Source organism: Netta rufina (genome assembly GCF_964035555.1).
Source record: "Netta rufina genome assembly, chromosome: 2".
NCBI classification, from domain to species: Eukaryota; Metazoa; Chordata; class Aves; order Anseriformes; family Anatidae; genus Netta; species Netta rufina.
In genome coordinates this window covers 29331181-29349730 of record NC_140124.1, presented here as the reverse complement: position 1 = coordinate 29349730, position 18550 = coordinate 29331181, and the positions used below count along the sequence as shown (strand labels likewise).

At 38.2% G+C, this 18550-nt stretch overlaps 1 protein-coding gene across 1 annotated transcript in view; it reads right to left on the bottom strand.

Moving 5' to 3' along the window:
* Positions 1-18550, bottom strand: part of SCIN (scinderin) — a gene marked incomplete at both ends in the record, with an annotated part of 47900 nt that overhangs the window by 6956 nt on the left and 22394 nt on the right. The window contains 6 exons of the mRNA XM_084281426.1: positions 2647-2737; positions 2938-3059; positions 4535-4750; positions 4952-5040; positions 7001-7133; positions 8413-8505. Of these exons, the coding sequence (XP_084137552.1) occupies positions 2647-2737; positions 2938-3059; positions 4535-4750; positions 4952-5040; positions 7001-7133; positions 8413-8505 (744 nt within the window). The remainder of the gene's footprint in view (positions 1-2646; positions 2738-2937; positions 3060-4534; positions 4751-4951; positions 5041-7000; positions 7134-8412; positions 8506-18550) is intronic.

The window sequence follows — 18550 nt, the reverse complement described above, 5'->3', positions numbered from 1 at the left end:
GGAAGAAAAAAAAAAAAATGCTGAGGGAAACATACATGTACATGTTCCTGCAAAACAAATGCTGTCACAGCTTTTTAATAGTAATTTGTACTGTAGTGCCACCTAGTGAGCAAAAATAGAATAGTTTAAACCTTTCAAATAATGCTTATACAGATATTAAGTATAGGTTCTAGGTAGGCATGCATATGCATACAAATCTAAAGACATGTAAGTAATCCACACACATACATTATTAAATTCACTTCAGGCTAAAACAAAATTTTAAGTATCATGTCCACTGCAGTGCGATGGATGTCCTTCAGCTTTCATAATACAGCTTATTATTAGTGCAGCTGTTGGTAGTAATGTTATTTTTGCTGTAGTAATTCTGTAGTATTAGTATTGGTCATGGGTATGGGGAACGACCATATTGTGCTGAACTCTGTCCAAAGATAGAACATATGTTAAGAATATTTCAAAGAATAATTAACTGGGAATATTTTAATCCTTCCTTAATGTGATTTCAATCATAAATCATAACTAATTAATAGCTAAAGGTATCATCTGCCATCTAAATTAACTGTACCTTGGTGGGTGGGGGAAGCCCTTACTTTGGTAATTAAGGAATGGGAAGTACAGAATTACCTTCTAGTACCTAGAAAATCCCTGCTTGCCCTTAGTCATCTTCCTGCTTGAGCCTTTGTGTGAAAACAGGAGGCCTCCCACCTCTTCCCCTACACATGCCTCCTCACTAGGGAGGAAAGGAGAGCAGTCATGCTAGGACTAGCTTATCTCACATCTTTTACCTGCCAATGTCATAGAACCATAGAAGAGACCTCAAAACGACCACCTAGACCCACTGCCATGAGTAGGGACACCTCCCACCAGACCAGGTTGCCCAAAGTCCCATCCAACTTGGCCTTGAACACCTCCAGGGATGGAGTATCCACAGCTTCTCTGGGCAGCCTGTTCCACTGACTCAGCACCCTCATAGTAAATAATTTCTTCATAATATATAATCTAAATCTTCCCCTCTTTTAGTTTAAAACCATTACCCCTTGTCCTATCACTACACTCCCTGACAAAGAGTCTCTTTCCTGCCTTGTTGTAGATTCCTACAGGTACTGGAAGTCTGCTGTAAGGTCTCCTCAGAGCCAGTGCACAGACCCTTTCTGCAAGTGAAAATACGTATCCTGCTTTGTGGAGCTTAAGGCACTATGGGATGGGAAAATCCAAGTTATGTTCCTCACAACAGTTGGGTCAAGCCAGACCCTGTGACACAGTTCTGTCTGGTTCCCCTGCTCTGGCTTTTCACGTGGCTTTCATTTCTCCCAGTTTTTGTCCTCTGTAAGTCAGGTGTCTTGCCTAGGCTAAACATTGCAGCTTCCTGTATAATCAAAAGGAGACAGAAAGGCAGGCACACATGGCTATTCCTCTGTCAAACACCTGCTTCAAAGTGGGTTGCCCTAGGAGGATCTTATCCTTCAGTCTCCACAGGCCATGTACACAGTCTGTAAAGCTAGGCAGGACTAAAACCTAATTTTCAGTCAGTGAAAGTTGAAGGAAAGAAAAGGTAGTTTTAGGCTGTATTATATCTCTGTTCTCTACATTCAAAAGGAATAATTAAAATGGGGAATCTCCACTTTAAAAGGAACACACTGTGCTTTAGCTTGATACAGACCTCTGTAGACACTGACGTTTGGTCAGTTATCAAAATAGTCTGTATGCATACAACTCTGTTTCAGTGAAAAGGAGAAAGGGAAAGTTCTTTGACTTTCTAAGTGTTATTTTTTTTTTTTTTGTCCTTTCTGACATAAAACAATCTCCACAGCAAGTGGGTGAACTACGAGGTATAAAAAAAACATTCATGATGGGTTACGAAGAACTCATTATTAATTTGAGAAAAGCTTGGACAAATCTTCCAAAGAGAAAAGGCTAGCAAGTTAGGTGAATCCTAAAATGTACCTGGAAGTTACTCTGCCTTAATATGTGAAGAAAATAATGGTGAAGATTGTTAATAATCATAGCTAATGAAATATAGAAAGGCCTAGTTTAAGGCTCTTTAGTGCTCTGCAAAGTAACTCTATAATTTCCAAAGGTTAACGCCAACAAGAAAGAAAGATATTTTAAGATAAATATGAGGAGAAAACAGTGTTATTAGTTGTGTGAAGAAAAGGCAGAACTTTGAAAAACTAGATTATTTTGAAATGAACTCAAGTAACTGGCAGTTTGGTTTTATCTGTAGAAAGGAATAGATGACAAGAAGACTGAACACAAACTTGTTTGCTTTTTAATTAAGCAGATACATCCATCTTCTGCAACTTAAGTACTTAGAAGTGGTTAAAGATTAGATACCATTTTCTAAGAAAATCTGATGGTATGGCCACATGCATGATTTTCTGCAGGGTGAGCAGGGAGATAAGTTTACAGGGCTTCATGGTTAAACCTTCATAACATTAAGGTATTGTAAACATATGTAATTTCAGGTAGTTTACTCACTGATGAAAGAAAGTTAAATATCTTACTACACAGAAAATACATGCACAGAAGCAGTCACCACGAGCAGTTGATAATCCCAGTCTTCAAACACTCTCTCTTCCTTTAATTTCTCATTGTTTCTGCATCTATTTTGCACGCTGTATTGAATTTCATCTGAAAGACACTAACCTGCACAGCCTGACCATTCAATAAGCGATCAAGCTGAACCGTCAGAAATGCAGATGCTGTCAGTTCATCTTTTGTAGCATTGGCTCCTTGCCTGAGGAAGGTATGGTAAAAAACAAACAATACAACAGTAGTTAAGTCCAGTTTCAAAATGATCCAGAGTTTATACTGCATGACAAATACATAGTAAATAATCTTGTATTTACATGTGGTTCTACTCTTATGAGCAGGACAAAAAGATAGCATAAAATAATATCCACATGCTGGTGGTCTGTGCAAGCTGACCAAACATACCATGTGTAGATGATCTGCCCTTTAGGGTAAGTGTAGAGGATAATGTAGCAGTCACCACCATAGAATTGTCCATATGTCTGGGGTTCCACAGGAACTCTGCCACTGCTTTCCACACGCCAGATCTGGGAAACACAGAAATCATTGGGAAACGCTGAACTTCATTCTGGGACACTTTAAGGAGCATTTTACTGTATCATCCCTTAAGCAGCCTTTCCTTATGTAGCCAAGTGTTATGTTATAAAGCCAGGAAAGATTCTTCCTTGAAGTGGATCTTTTTACCCTACATGCACTGAATGAATAGCGATCACCAACAAGCCACTGCAGTATACTTTTCTTCGTCCTGATGCTTTAATGTCACTCAGTCAACATAATGCTATGTTGAACATACTTTCTTAATGTCTTAAGATGATAATGTGACATGAATAGCACAATATTTTGGTTTACAATAGAACTATCATACCATTTGTGAGAGGAACACTGTAGTTAAATAACATACAGTTTTGCAGATTTCTTCCTACTTGATTCACTACAGCTCAATTCAGTTAATGACTGACCTCCAAAATCATACTTCTAAAACTATATGACAAAAAATGCTTCAGACCTCAATACTGTGTCTCAAGCCTATGGACCATCCCAAGGATGAGGTCTGAAAGCCAGAAAATATACCAGTGAGACTGTAGGTATTTATCCCTCCTCTTACTTCCAGAATCCCAACATAGGCTATGTTGGTGCAATCACAGACTCATTTAGGTTGGAAAAGACCTCTAAGACCATCAAGTCCAACTGTTAACCCAGCACTTCCAAGTCTACCACCAAACCATATCACTAAGCACCACATCTACGCATTTTTCTGTATACCTCCAAGGATGATGACTTAGTTACTTCCCTGAGCAGACTCAGGACCCTTTCAGTGATTAAATTTTTCCTGATATCCAACCTAAACCTCCCCTGGCACACCTTGAGGCCAGTGCCTCTTGTCCTAGTGCTCGTAAATGACAAACAAAGTCTGTGTAGTCCAAAGATATTAACTTCAATACTGTGAAAGACTAATCTAAAGAGATTCAGATGGGATATGGATATATTTAGAAGGACTCTAAAGCCATCACATTCTCTTCAAATCCAGGCTACCTGGGAGACCCACTAAGGACAAGAAGCAGATAGGATAGATACACGAAGATATATGTAATAAAATGGATTGAATTTCTGACTCCAAAGGGAAATTTTCCCCTTCCAGATTTCAAGCTGATGTAGGCTAAAAGTATTCCTTTAGGATAAGGATCATATTTAAAGTATTTCTTTAAAAGGTATTCTGCGAAAGGGAAGACATTTCTGCTCTTTGATTTCTGCTGATGACTGCTACAATATCTTTCATGAGTATCAAAATAACGTGACATATCAGCATACAGCTGACATAGAGATTCACTTCCCACTTCAAAGTACCTTTTCTGGTGGTAAGAATAACATTATGATTAATGTAGTTTCACTCTATGCCACAGTTTAAATGGCAAAACAGAGTAGCAGTTTAGCCTGTTACAAGAAACCAAAGAAACCGTGTTGGTGCAAATTGCATATTTGTTAATTACAACACAAAAATTACCTCTACTTTTCCTGAACCATCATCTACCATGTTATGTTGGGCAGCCATTTGTGGAGACTCATGTAACTTGGTAGCATCGAATTCAATCTGCTCAATTTTAGCCACTCTCTCTGTGACATACACTTTGCCAAAGCCATCACTTTCATCCTTATCCTTCCAGTCTTTGAAAAATTGTTTGAAAATTGGTGTTTCACCTCCTTCTGGAAGCACTTGAATCTGCAATGAAATAAGAAGCATGGGATGCAAGGAAAACAAAACTGACATGGTTACTCGAACAAAAACTTTTTTGAATTATTTGTCAGTGAAACACTGTCCTTATGGTCTTACATGCCCTTTTTTATTTTTTTTTTTGATTTAAAAACAAAGTCTTTAACAGAGTTCATTCTCTGTTGGTGTCATCTCATAAATAGATCGCACCTGTGTGTTGGCAGGATAATTCATTTGCTGTATGAATGCTTCAGCATTCTTCATGGCAGCCTTTCTCTCTTGTGGGTTAGCATCTTTGCCTGGTTAAAACAGAAGGATAACAATACATGAGAAAGGGCAATGAGCTCACAGATCCTGCAAAAACAAGATGTCCTTGAGACAGGTTCTCTCTTCAGCATTGCCAATGCTTCAGTCTTGAACAAACACAAATGCTGGATATTGTATGAATTTTATTTCTCATGCTAAGTTGAATGGTCAAAATAGTACCTTGGTGGTTTTGAAAACAGTTAAAGTAACCGAAAAAAATATTTTGTTTTTCTTTGTAAGTTTCTGTTTAAAAAATGCTGTTCATAACATCTGCTCTGTTTAAGGTATGCATCCAACAATAATAACCTGTTTCCTTTCTTTGAATTGTCCCTTTCTGGGCTGCAACGTGTTAAATGAAGGTGCTGTCCAGAACTGCCTTCCCTTCATCAGGTACCACCACTGTTCTACAGACTGAGTAGATGCAACTCCCTTTATATCTCGCTATGCTGTGCAATTTACCACCACCCTTTCCTACCCATTGCTCCTTGCTCAGCCTTGTTCAGTATTAGACATCTCTGAAAGTGTCTGTGGGATGGCTTTTTTTTTGTATGTGTTCTATGACCCAGCTGGCTATCAATGACTATACTTGAAAGAACTCTTAGACTAAGAGGTACATCTTTGCAGACTACAAAGATGCTCTGATAATCTGTATGTTGTATGAAATTCTGAATGAAACTATTAGCAAAGTGTTTTGCAGTCCTCAGCTTGGTGGTTTGAATATTTGAGCAACCTGTGGCTTTGAGTAACCTGGTCTAAAGGAAAGTGTTCCTGTCCACAGCAGGGAGGTTGGAACTAGATGATCGTTAAAGTCCATTCCAACCCAAACCATTCTATGATTCTGTGAAGATTTCCAGTAGAGATGATAACTACAGCCTCCCAGTGCAAGGGTGAGACTCACAGATTAATGTAGAGGGTTTTTTTTGTTTTTTGTTTGTTTTACATATTATCATTACCAACAGTAGCAAAGTGAGGATGCACAAAGGAGCATGTAGGGCTGCATTCATAAGATGTACATTGTATATAAGATGCCCAGTTCTATTGGGTTGGTTATTCTAGGAGTTGTCAGGTGAATAGGGAAAACCAGGAATTAGGGGCTCATGTAGAACTTAGGTTATACGAGCACAATGCACGCAAAATGCTTTGCTTTAAAGGACACATTCCTATCTGCAAATGAAATATTAAAGCAAAATGTTTACAATGCTTCCTGGATTCAGAAGCTTGACAACCACATTGATTAATTATTTGCTATTGCGTGTGGTAAAAAGAAAATCAAATGCCACACATTTAAAGCAAATGCCAATAACTAATACACTACCTCAGACAAAAAAGGAGAGATACTCAATGCTGGATGCAATGGCAGCACCAGGTAAAAGGTGTCCAGACCTAATTCCTCAGTTCCCTCCTGGGAAAATGATCAGTCAGAAAAATTGCAGACAGTCCTACAAGCATTGTGATACCACAGAGAACCAGTCACAAGGAAGAAAGAAGCATCAAAGTATTTGTAAGCTTATGCTTTTAGTTGATCTCTGGGACATGAAGACTGTACTTTTTACTCATCTTTCGATTTCACACCTCCAGGAAACAATGTATGGAAATACCTGTTATCAAACTTTCAATGCACATATTTTTCTCATGGATGATAGAGATTTGATAGTAATATGCAAAAAATTGCAGGATTATCATAAAATCAAAGATTATTTATGTTTGGTTTGTAATTGCCACTTAGGTAAGCATTTAAGCACCCAGGCTTTCAGATGCCTTAAAATTGTCCTTAGACAGGATTCAGCCTCAAAGCCCTTACTCACATCCTTGTCCATTGACCACGCCAAGGAAGAACTGTGTGCAGGGTACTGTGTCCAGCCAGTATTTTTTGCTACTGTTCAGTGGGTGTTGTGTGTATTCCTTAGAACTGTCTGTGTTCCTTTTGCATTTGTGACAGAAGTGATCTCTTACCTTTCCACACAAAGATCTTCCTTGCAGCACCATTGTCCAAAATGAAGCACTCCTGAGACAAAAGCATAGCCATAGAGAAAGGGTTTTCCTCTGCTACCACCGACACCTTCATGGATCCACTTGCATCTGACACCTAACAAAGTAAAAATTACAAACTTAGATCAACTCTGGTTTTGATCATCAAACTAATTTCCACTCCCCAAATTACTATAAAATTCAGTTACCCTTCCTATGTATGACGTTGGTATCCTGCTGGAAGGTAAGCAGTTAATGAGTTTTAGTTTCATTTCATATTACATCCAGTAGAGGGAGATGTAGTGTTAATTTTAGTGATGCTTGTCTCACAGCTTTTCAAAATAAATCAAGTTTTGTTTCCACTCTCAATTCGACCGCTTATTCAATGAACAGCTCACAGTTAAAAATGCATACCTTCATCAGTCCAATCTTTATGCTCTGCTGAACCGGCAGAGGCCCTAGATGTCATCCTCTGCTACCAAGCACCCCTCACTGAAGCCAAAGGTACACATACATACTGAACAAGAGCATTTGAAACTATGATAAAATAGTCCTACACCACTATTGACAAATTACGTATCTACATTTATACCATACAGTTCTTTAATATAAAGCTGTCATACGACCTGTTGCAAAATCTGCTTTGTAACCTCTGTAAATTGATACAGACCTTTATAACCTTCTAGAATTCACTCCTACAAGGCTAAAAAGATAATACTTAGAGAGAAATAAGTAGTTGTATAGACTTGCATGTGAATAAAATACTGTACTGTTAGGTTGAAGGATAAGTTCCATGCCTCTTCTAGGCAAGAACAGTATGCCTACTTAAATACAAGGAAAAAACTTAACTTTGCTAAGTGTAATCATAAAATTCCTACTGATAAAATGGAGTAAAAAAATCCATTCATGGTTAATTTTCTGATATTGGCACTGTCCCAGTCAGTGTTAAGCCATTGAAAGTGAGGAAGAAGAAAACGGGCATCACAAAAGAAAGGCCTTTTGTGTTTAAATTCTTCTGGATTTTACTTAGAAAAATATAACATAACTGTACATCTCTCAAACTCTGCTAAGAATAAGTAAATCATATATGTCTACTACAACTATCTCTTTTAAAATCAAAAAGACTGGAAATGTAGATTGATTAAAACCAACTAACTCTTCTTTGGCCTTCACTGAATGGTTATGCTTAATTTGTTTCCTGAGTAAACGGGACTGTAATCAATATTTTTTCCTTGGTTCTTCTGGGCTGTCTTGGCATCCGTTGAGAACCTTGTCCATTGGTTGTAAATCAGCCAACACAATTGCAGTTCTGTAACTGAAGCCAGAACTCCATAAATGAAGGTATTACATGCATGATTACCATTGAGTGCACCTAACACAAAAATAAAGTTACTTACCATATATAGTTTAGCACTTCTCCTATTTGTAATATCAGCCACCTCATCATCATCATCACCACATTCAGGAAGCTGTGGCTTCGCCCCTAAAACCTATACAAGAAGAAAATAATAAAATCAATGTAGAGAGATTGTAGTTTCTGCAGTATAAATACCCCAAAATTGTAATGTGTTATCCCAGTAATCAGTTAGTCAGGATTATCTTTATACTTAATTCCAATCTAAATCCAAACTCATGGATGACTTCTTTGCAAATAACTGTGTCAGATCTTTAGATCTACATGTTGCCTTTCCTGCAAGCCAACTTGCTGGTCTTGTATAGGCTAGGATAGGAAATGGTATATTACTTAAAGCTTCAAAGGATGGAAAGACACATATGCACGAGAGATTTATCTGCTACTACTACCCTATGTGTTTGTTTATATGTCTGTCTTCCCTTTTTCCTCCCACTGACTTCTATAGCATTGGTAAGCAGGCGTTAAAATTTTTGGAATGACATTGCTCATCAAATGTTTGAGAATAAAATTAAATCAAAGTGAAATACATGAGTTGAAGTTATTATCTTGCTTACAAAATATCAGATTATGAGTTCAAAAATCTTTACGTTTACAGATTCTTAATCTCATTTTCAGGGGGAAAAAATAGCTAAATTCTTAGAAAAAAAACTCATAGAGTGTAAAAACAATTTTTGCTCCATGACCAGATTATCAATTTAAGCAGTGTGGTAGTTTTTACATCATAGTACTGTTACACCATGGATAACCTTATAATAACTATTACTAGAAGAAATTTACAGAGGTTCATCAAGAATATGTAATGGTCAGGTAGTTATTATTAAATCCTAGTAACTCATTATTTAGGGCAAGACCTCTCCATACTGACTGATATATGACCAGATCCAATTCTGTTGCACACAGAATTTTATGGATTTCTATAGAGTTATGTCCTAAAATGAAGATAGTAGTAGTTAAGACGTCTGAGTAACAATATATTTGCATGAAGTACAAGCGGCAGAACAGCCTGTCTATGGATTTGCATATAACATGAAGTCTTGTGCAAAAACATTGTAAATATTTGATAACAGGAAAGGCTGACAAAGCATACAGCTGCAAGAAATTTGAAAGAAAACTGTAGCATAAATGTTGAATATTAATCTGTCGTTTGTGGAATTTTCTGACCTGGAAAAGTAAAATACATGGCCTTAGCAAGTGTGGTTGTTCCAGTTTAATCTGAAATATTTTACTTGTGACTCACTGAAGACAAAAGGTAATGCCCTGAAAGTTTAAGAAAGGCATTACCATTAGGTCTTCAGTACCTATCAGTCAGCATTTCCTGAATTGACACTACATGGCTGTGGGAGTATTACCATATAGGCCAAGCAGGGCTATACTTCCATAGCAGAGTACCACAAGACTGGTGAATGACTGATTAAAAGAGAATGTGCATATGTGGCACATTGTCACAAGTTTTCTGAAAATGTTTCCCTTCCTAGGTTTGCAGAATGAACAGAGGCCTATACACTAGCTGCAGAGCACCAAGAATAACGCTGTCTTTGTAACACAAGGGTCAGAAAATTACCAAGAAACAGACACTCTTCTTTACCTGAACGCATACTGAACAGGTTTGAGGTTTTCATAACATTTGACTTTCAGCGACTATTAAAAGGGTAAAAGACTCCTATTAATAAAACCTCCAAAAGTCCATATTCACTATTTTTTCTGCTTAATTAGGTATTTCCAGAAAATGCCAAAATTTCACACACAAGTTGTGATTCCTGACACAGGTAAAGTCAGCATTTTCTCTTGCCATGCATACAGAATACCTGTGGTACCGCAATCACTTTACTTCACTGTAAGTTGCTTAAAGTGATATAAAATAAATTGCTGTTAAAATTTCTGTGTGCACAGGAATCTTTGAGAGCTATGCAAGTGCCACACAGTATTTTTAAAGGAGGCTACGAAGTGCTTCATTGTGCTTATGAAAGCAACTTGACAGAAGCAGCCTCTCTGCTGACAGCACCATCGAAGCACTCTGCTCTGGTGGCGATTAAACCAAGCAGGTTCTATAATTTAAAAATTCAGTTTTAAAATGTGCTCCAGCACAGTTTAGATTCTGGCCAAATAACAGAAGCAAAAAACTGTGTCTAAACAGAAAGCAATTAATGCTGAAAAATTCTTAAGTTCTGTCCCAAAGAAATTCCTCCTCAGAGATATCATCTTCCCTCCTTCTAAGGGAAACTCCCATGGAACGGCGGAGTCCACGCACAGCCACACGTACGCCTGGTTGTTAAGACAACAGATACATTTAATCAATAAGATATGAAGTGTGTATGGTGTTGTTAACTGCTAAACTGGAGCTGTGTTGTATAATTACAAAAGCATATGGCTGACTGAGGTGTGGCACTCCAGGCTGCCTCACCTTTATATAGCTGATGAGGCATCATAACGCTGATGAGACATCGTAAAATGAGGCTCATGACAGCTGAAGCTGTAGTCAAAGGCTCCTGAAGCACGGATAACCAGTGAAATTACTTAAATCAACAGACAGTGTAAAGGACTTTGAATCTTATGGTCCTTACACCTTAGTTTCATACATTCAGTGTTAGCAACAAGAACAGAACCTTGATCTTACATAATTCTCATACAATTAAGTATAATTAGGGCCCTGCAAACATATCCATGCCACAACTGCCTCACTCTCTGGGCTTGGCATCTTTCTTTGTAGCTGCTTGCTTGATTTCCAAATCAGAGTCTCTTCCTATCACTTTACCTTATCTGCGTTTGACATATTAACATGTCAGATCCCTCCTTGCTCTTCATTGCTCTATCCTGGAGTGAGCTTTATTCTCTCCCCACCATTGCTTTCTGCAAGTTTCTGAGTCCTGGAGAAAAGCACAAGCAATTCTGTGCTCTGCTAGGGTGCACACAGGTGTATTGCAGGTATTCTCCCAGTGTGCACACGCTAACCTCACACTATATGCCAGGTTATTCAACCCTTCCAGGCTTAACCTACTTCACAGTTATTTCAGAATAAGGCATGCTCACAGCTGGTTATGTCAGACCTTACCATGCTGTACAGGGCTGTATACTCACACCAGCTTACTTCTCAATGAGAGCATCTGACTGCAGAGTTAACATGTTTTATGGAAAGCGTTCACAAACTCCACACCTTTACATCTTCTCTGGGGGCTGGGAGAGGAATACAACAGAAAGTCAATCTGCATTAATTTTATTTTTATTTTTTAATTTTTTTTAAACCTTAGTGTTGACACACTTAGGTTACTGCAGGAGTGTCTCAGTGGACACCAACAGAACATAAATTCCTCTACAACATGTGCCCAAGCGTGCTCTTACCTTGTGGTAAATACAGCACTGTTTATCCTGCCCTACATAATAATACTCCCCTACATCTTATTGTGTGTATATCTTTTCTGCATATAATTGCACCCTCTCACAGAACTTCAAAATACAGAACCAAAGTTGCTTCTGATAAGTGAAATGCCACTTCCTTGCCCTCAAAAATAACAGAAGGAATCGCAGACAAAAGGTTTCTAATCTGTAGGAATGCAAAAAGGTAAGCAATTTTAAGTAAACACATCAAAAGAAGGAGTTTAGCAAACACTGTCTTTATAACTGGAGAAGCAGGCTCTGCCTCATAAAATAGTTGATATTGATTTAATGGGAGCAAGAAGTTTAAGAAGCTCAGTGAGGCTGAAAATCCAACTAGGAAAACAATGCTTGAAGAACACATCAGGTGAAAGTTAATTAAGAGGGAAAACCAGTTTCGTACAGTTTAACTTGGGTACACTAGTGCTGTGTTTGTGTTTCTTCTCACTATACACAATTCAGGTTAGGTTTCTGGGTCTGAAACCGAGCTATTTGTTGTGGCTACGATCCCAAATGTTAGATCTCAAAAAAAATTCAAATCCCCCTCTTTATGTACTAAGAGCAATAGAAAGAATAGAGAGACATTTACAGAGCTTAAAACTGTCTTGTGGGCCTGACATTTTTACTCAATAATTTCAGAAAACAATCAGGATCAGCAGCTCATCATTGAGCTCATCATTGACTTTTTTACAATCTCTGACATAAGTAAGTATATCCTGCTACTGCTAACTCAGTGTATACATGTATGCTGTGACAAAGAATAAATCTTTTTATTTTTTGCATGATGATTGGTCTGAACTATAGCCACAGCATGAACTCATTAGCAGATAAGGACTTAGATTTTTATATGCACCTTCAAAGCAAAGAAGAATATTACAAGGAATGCCTCTCTGAAATAATTATCATCTCAAATATCTACCCCAGTAGCCAATAAGAAGAAAAAATCCAGCTGAGAAAAGAAAGGATAAACAGGCCAGTAACCACTGTGCCAGCAAATAACATACACTTCAGAACATACACATACAACATACACATACAACAAATAACATATACTTCAGAACATACACTGTTCCAGACAAACGCTACTTTTGGCATTAGCCAGATTATGAATAAGCTTTTTTACTCATTATTGTAACCTGGAGCTGTTTCCATCAATCTGAGCAATCATTAGCAATCTTATAAAAAATTACACATCAACCAAGGGAGAAAACAAAACAAAACTACACCTTTCACTAAACTACTCCTAGGAAGCTAGTAGGATTTCTGCCTGGAATTGCCTCTCACCATCAATCGAAGCAACAACAGATGTCATTACACACTCACCATGAGGAGAAGACCTCCCACCAGCCTGAACAGTGATTGAGAATAAGATGGAAACACCATAACGTACTGACAACCACACAAAAGGATGTTTTATGTTAACAAATGGTTCTGGCATTTTGAGAATTTGTTTGGCTTCACCATGTAATTTGTCAAAAGCATTTTCTGGTATCAAGGTTTAAACCTGATCTGTAATGCATTCAGGATGCTGCAAAATAGCAAAATCCATCAGTTGCTCATGGCACTTTTGATGCATAAATTGTGGCCTACATTTTCATCCAGTTTCTGTTGTCTCGGGAACTTCAAATGCAAATCATAATTTTATTCATAGCCCTACGCTTAGCTTCCTAAAAGCAGGGCATTAGGCTTTGGCAGCTTATCATACAGTATTTGCAGCTTTGCATATCTGCCTGTAATAATTTGAATATAAAGCCTCGACTACTAACGATAACAACATTCTAACATCAATTTTCTGCTCTGTGAAACAGGCCACGGATAACAAGCTCACAAAAAAAAAAAATAAAATAAAATAAAAAAATAAAAAAATCTAGATCAGTCTGGAGAGTCTGCCTTCTGTCTTGCTGGGCCTGTGAGATCGGCTGTGAATGAAATGAGGAAAGCCCCAGCCCATGTCAGCCTATGTCTTCAAAGTTTTAGGACACCTCAAAGAACAGTGATGTCACACTAGAGAAACTGGGAAGGTGAATTACAGTAATTATTTGAACGTTGCTAGCTCTTTGTTGCCATTACTGCTGCTGAACATTGAAAATTAAGCTGTTCAGCAACCCGCCTGCCTACAGCATAATTAAAAATAGAGTAAGTAGTTACCCTTGCATCTGTTTTTCCATTTATACCAATTCTTTGTACCTCTTTTTTTAAATCTTACTTCTTTGTTACATCTTCTTCAAACATCAGTTAGTATCAGAACTGACATCCACATCCTGCAGAGACTTGCACACATCCTTGAGTTTACAGATGCAAGGTTTTCCTTCATTTTTGGAACATAAAACTAGGCAGACACTGAAGTCATTGTAGCAGATTCCAGTTTGCAAGCTTTGTGAATTAAAGCTGCATGTGCATGCATGTACTGCGTGCTTCTATGTTGGAGAATTATGAATGGAAATAAATCAGTAACTAATGCTAACAGAAACCTCAGGCACAAAAAATATTTATCTGCTAAAATTCACAAAACCCCCAGCTTTTTGTTCTGTAAGTACTCACTTCAGCAGCCATGCTTTTGCAGTGCCACCATGCAGCTTGGTCCCCAGGCCATGACAGACCAGGCTACAAGCAGCAGCAGGGTAAAAGGGGAGTATGGCAACTATCCTGCAGAGCTTCAGCCAACTTAATCAAGCTTGTAGGCAGCAGCAGGCAACTGGCAGCCAGCAACCCTGCTGGAAAACCAGTGCTCCCTGGAGAAGCAGAGCAGCTGGAGGAAGCAGCAGCAATACCCTGCTCGGCAGAGTGAGCAATGGAAGCCATAGCAAGGTGTTTCATCCCTCAGCCCATGAGATAAAAAGTAGAAAAAGCTACTCAGGATACTGAACTGCTGTCCTAGTGCCGAATTCACTGGCTGAATTCACAATCTCAGCATTTCCAGTCCCATACAGCTCAGTAGATGAGGTATGCCAGGGGAACACCTCTGGTATGACACCTAGACTCCTGCATAAGTTCCTGTATCTCCTCAAATTTTGTGTGAGGGAGACAAAGTGTTCAACAAAGGGGCTGTGATTTTCTGCTCATAAAAATCAGATAGTCCATAACTGAGTACTGCAGAATTTAAATCCCTCTTGTGATTTTACCAATCCCTTAATTTTTTATTTTTTTTTTTACAGTTAAAGTCATGTAGTATCAAAGCCATAGGCATTTATGTAAGCAAAATGTAAGCCTGTCCCTAACAAGCTGCCTTGCAGTAAATATAATAATTATATTTACATATTTCTTCAACGCTACACACTTGGTGGTGGTGGAAATACTAAACTGATCCTGAAACACATGCAGCAGCTTCTCTTGTACTGCTCTTCTTCCCCCTTGCCCAGATTTGATGCTATATAGCCTGAATAGATGTGCAGCAATCTGTACATGCAGATTCTGTGAAAAAAAAATACTAGTTTTCCTTAAACAAAGTTTACTTCCTTCCTGCACTACAGAACTTTAATTCAAGAAAATTCAAAGGCAACATTGAGCATAGATCCCTTGAGAGCTACTCCACACAGGAGTTGAGATGACACAGACCTGGAGACCAAAGCCAGTGCAAAATAAATAAATAAATACAAAATAATAAATAAGATAAAATAGCTCTTTGAAAAGTGCATTTTTCTTGGGTAGATGTTGGATTCCACAAACACACATCTCTGATCTTTTTGTTTAGCAAAGAAAATCTTCTCCATGAAAACCCCTTTGCTAGCAAGTTCATGGAAATAACTGCTAGCAACTTCACATAGAAATAACTGCTAACAACTCTTTCCTTTGGCCTTTTCTTAATTATATTCATTTAACAACTGAAAATTATAGCATTTCTTCCTCAATGGATTTCTTGATATTCTAGCACACAAAAGAAAAAAGCCATTACAAAATCCATTAGTATTCTAACATGTAATTATACGATTATAATTGACTAACGTGGTAATCCTGCAAGTGCTATAGCTGATGAAGAAAAAAGCATAACAAATGTGGTTTGCTCACCTACAAGAATGCAAATAAAACAAATTATAATTAAATTTCAAGTGCTTCCAGCAATTACTAATGATTTTAGAAATTCACTAAAGTACCTTGTATAGAGTATGTTCTAGCATAAGAAATTATTTTTTCAACCTTCTATTATTAGAACTGTTCATAAAGGATTTAGTTCATGCCATGCAGTACAATACACCTGAGCATTTTTTAAAGTAAATTCCTAACGTGGGCACTGAAATTTGCATTCAGAGACCTGATTAAAAGCCTGACTTTCAGGTATACTTGCCACCTGCAGCTGCTATTCAGTTCCCTGTCATTTAAGTACCTGGCTTCAGACAGCCAAGAGTGAAAACTGCAGCTTGAAGAACATTACTGGTAACTCTAAACACTGCTGAAGAGACTCCTCCTTGCCAGATCCTGACATTCTCAGGCAAACCCCCAGCTGATTTTCCATTTAGGCCTGAGGAAAACATTGGGCCAAGTGCTCAGCTGGTGCAGATCAGCTAAACTGTACTGAAGTCAATTTAGATGAGGATTCAACCCATGCGCTGTTTGTCTGAGTGGAGGTTGCATAACCAAGTGCTTACAATACAAATTTTCATCAAAAAGCAGGCCTGCCCTTAACGAAGGAGAAATACTCAATAATTTAAATGAAAATATCATGTCTGGATGGCAGGCATTTTGGCAGCTGCAGGGCAAGGGGTTTGTACTTTGTACCCATATTCATAACCCTCATAAATTTAACAGTGTAATGATTAAACTTTCATTCCTTGAATGGTAGGAGCTGCTGTGAAAGGTGAATGAGCATGTACATCTTTTTTTGGACTATTTTCATATCCTACAAACTCTGAGGAACTGTTTAAAATGAAGACCCAACTTCTGTCCTTGCAAGCATGTGCATGTACCCAAACCATTCATGTATTCATCTTTCTGAGGTGTAAATTTGACCCATAGTTTCAAATCAAGCTTAGAAAGTTGTCTCTGGGTCTGAATAGCATTACTGTTGCTATTGTCTGTCCACCAGCTTTCTTAAATCTTTATATTGTCATTACAATTTAGTTAACTTCTCTGTGTGCATCTGACTGCTTAACTGAGGGAGAAGTACATGTCCCACTGTCATCCCCCTTCTATAAAAGCATTCACTTTCCTTTGTTTATCTGATCGTTCAATATTGCCTCTGCCCTGTTACTGAAATTCATTTCCAGTATTTATTGCACAAAATTCCCTGGAGTCTTGCCCCTTTTTTTTTTTTTTTTTTTTTTTTTTTTTACAACTTCCTCAATTTAGATAGTAGAAGATATTACTTTGGCTTACATATTCCCAGAGACATCCATAACTTGGCCTAAGAGAACCTCATTAAGATATTTTTATATTTGATATTTTCTTGCTAGCAAACAGGTCAGGCTGTACCACAGTTACGTGCAATTTGTGGTATATGGACTTTGAGTAAAACCAAGTACAAGCTAAGTGATTAAATAACTGTTTGATGCCTTGCACATGCCCAGGGGTTGTATTCCACAGTTCCCCCTCCTCCTCCTCTTGTGCCACTCATCCACCCTCCCACTGTTCCTCCACACCTCTGTATACAAAACAAATAAGCTTCACCCTATAATACAACCAAAAGCAAGGGAACAAGAAGAAATGCAAACGTTCAGAGATTTGTTACAGCAATTTTTGCTTGTAGAGATGTGATGGCAGAGCCTATTCTTGCTGGCTCTTGGGAGAGGTGCAGATACCCTACTAGCAGAGCACACGCTACTGTTGTGCCTTGTGCAATGATCCATGTGACTGCAGGTACCTGCCGAGCTTGTTCAGAGAAGCATGCCCTTGCACTGTCCAACCCATTTATAGTAGTCACAAGTCACAGCAAGCCTCAGTTTTACCAGCTACCTCACTGTGCTTCTGTGCTTCCATTGGGAAATATCTTTGTTTTGTAGCAAATAAACATTAAGGACTTGAGTTTAACAAGAAAGGAGTGATCCTGCTCTTATGCCACTGTCCACCTTACCTAGAGACATTTAAGGCTAATTTAAGGCTTAGTGGAGCTTGTCATTATGCAGATTTTCGCATAAGTTGGGTCTCTAGAGGAGTAGCCTCTGAAACTTGCATTTGTTGTAAGCTCTTGAGCCTTGATGCACATGACAGAGTTAGCACGGTGTAGTGCTGCTGGTCTCTTTCCAGTCACTGGGGTGGAAAGGTGTAACTGGTTGTAATATGATTAAACCATTCCCATACCCTCCAGGTGTAGTATTTATTCACACCAGAGCCAAAAACAATCATCTCTAAATACAATGGCATTCACAGTTTCTCAGAATTAGGCAGTTCATCAGAGCTTTAAAAAAAATTAAAAAAAAAAAAAAAAAAGGATGGAGGAGAATGGCTGCATTATCAGAAAGGACAGAGAGGTTCCCTCTGTTGCTCAGTATTTAAACTAGCTAAATGTTTACATAGGTATTGTATGAAAAGTGAGACTACACTCATTTGTTGGAAGGCCACTAGAACTCTAACAAAGCAGGCACAGGACAACTGCAAATGATAAGAAAACAAAAGTCATGGCCTTTTTTTGTTGTTGTTTAAAGGCAGAAGAGTGGTTTCAAAGTTGTCTACTAAAATGATCCTTCAGCTTCTTGTGATTTGAGACCTCAGCAGTCAAGTTTCTCAAGTTTCACTGTTTCAGCCATACCAAAGACATTTACAAAAGTCAAATAAAAGACAAAAGTCTCAGCAGTAAAAACTGCAACAATTGCATGTGCTGC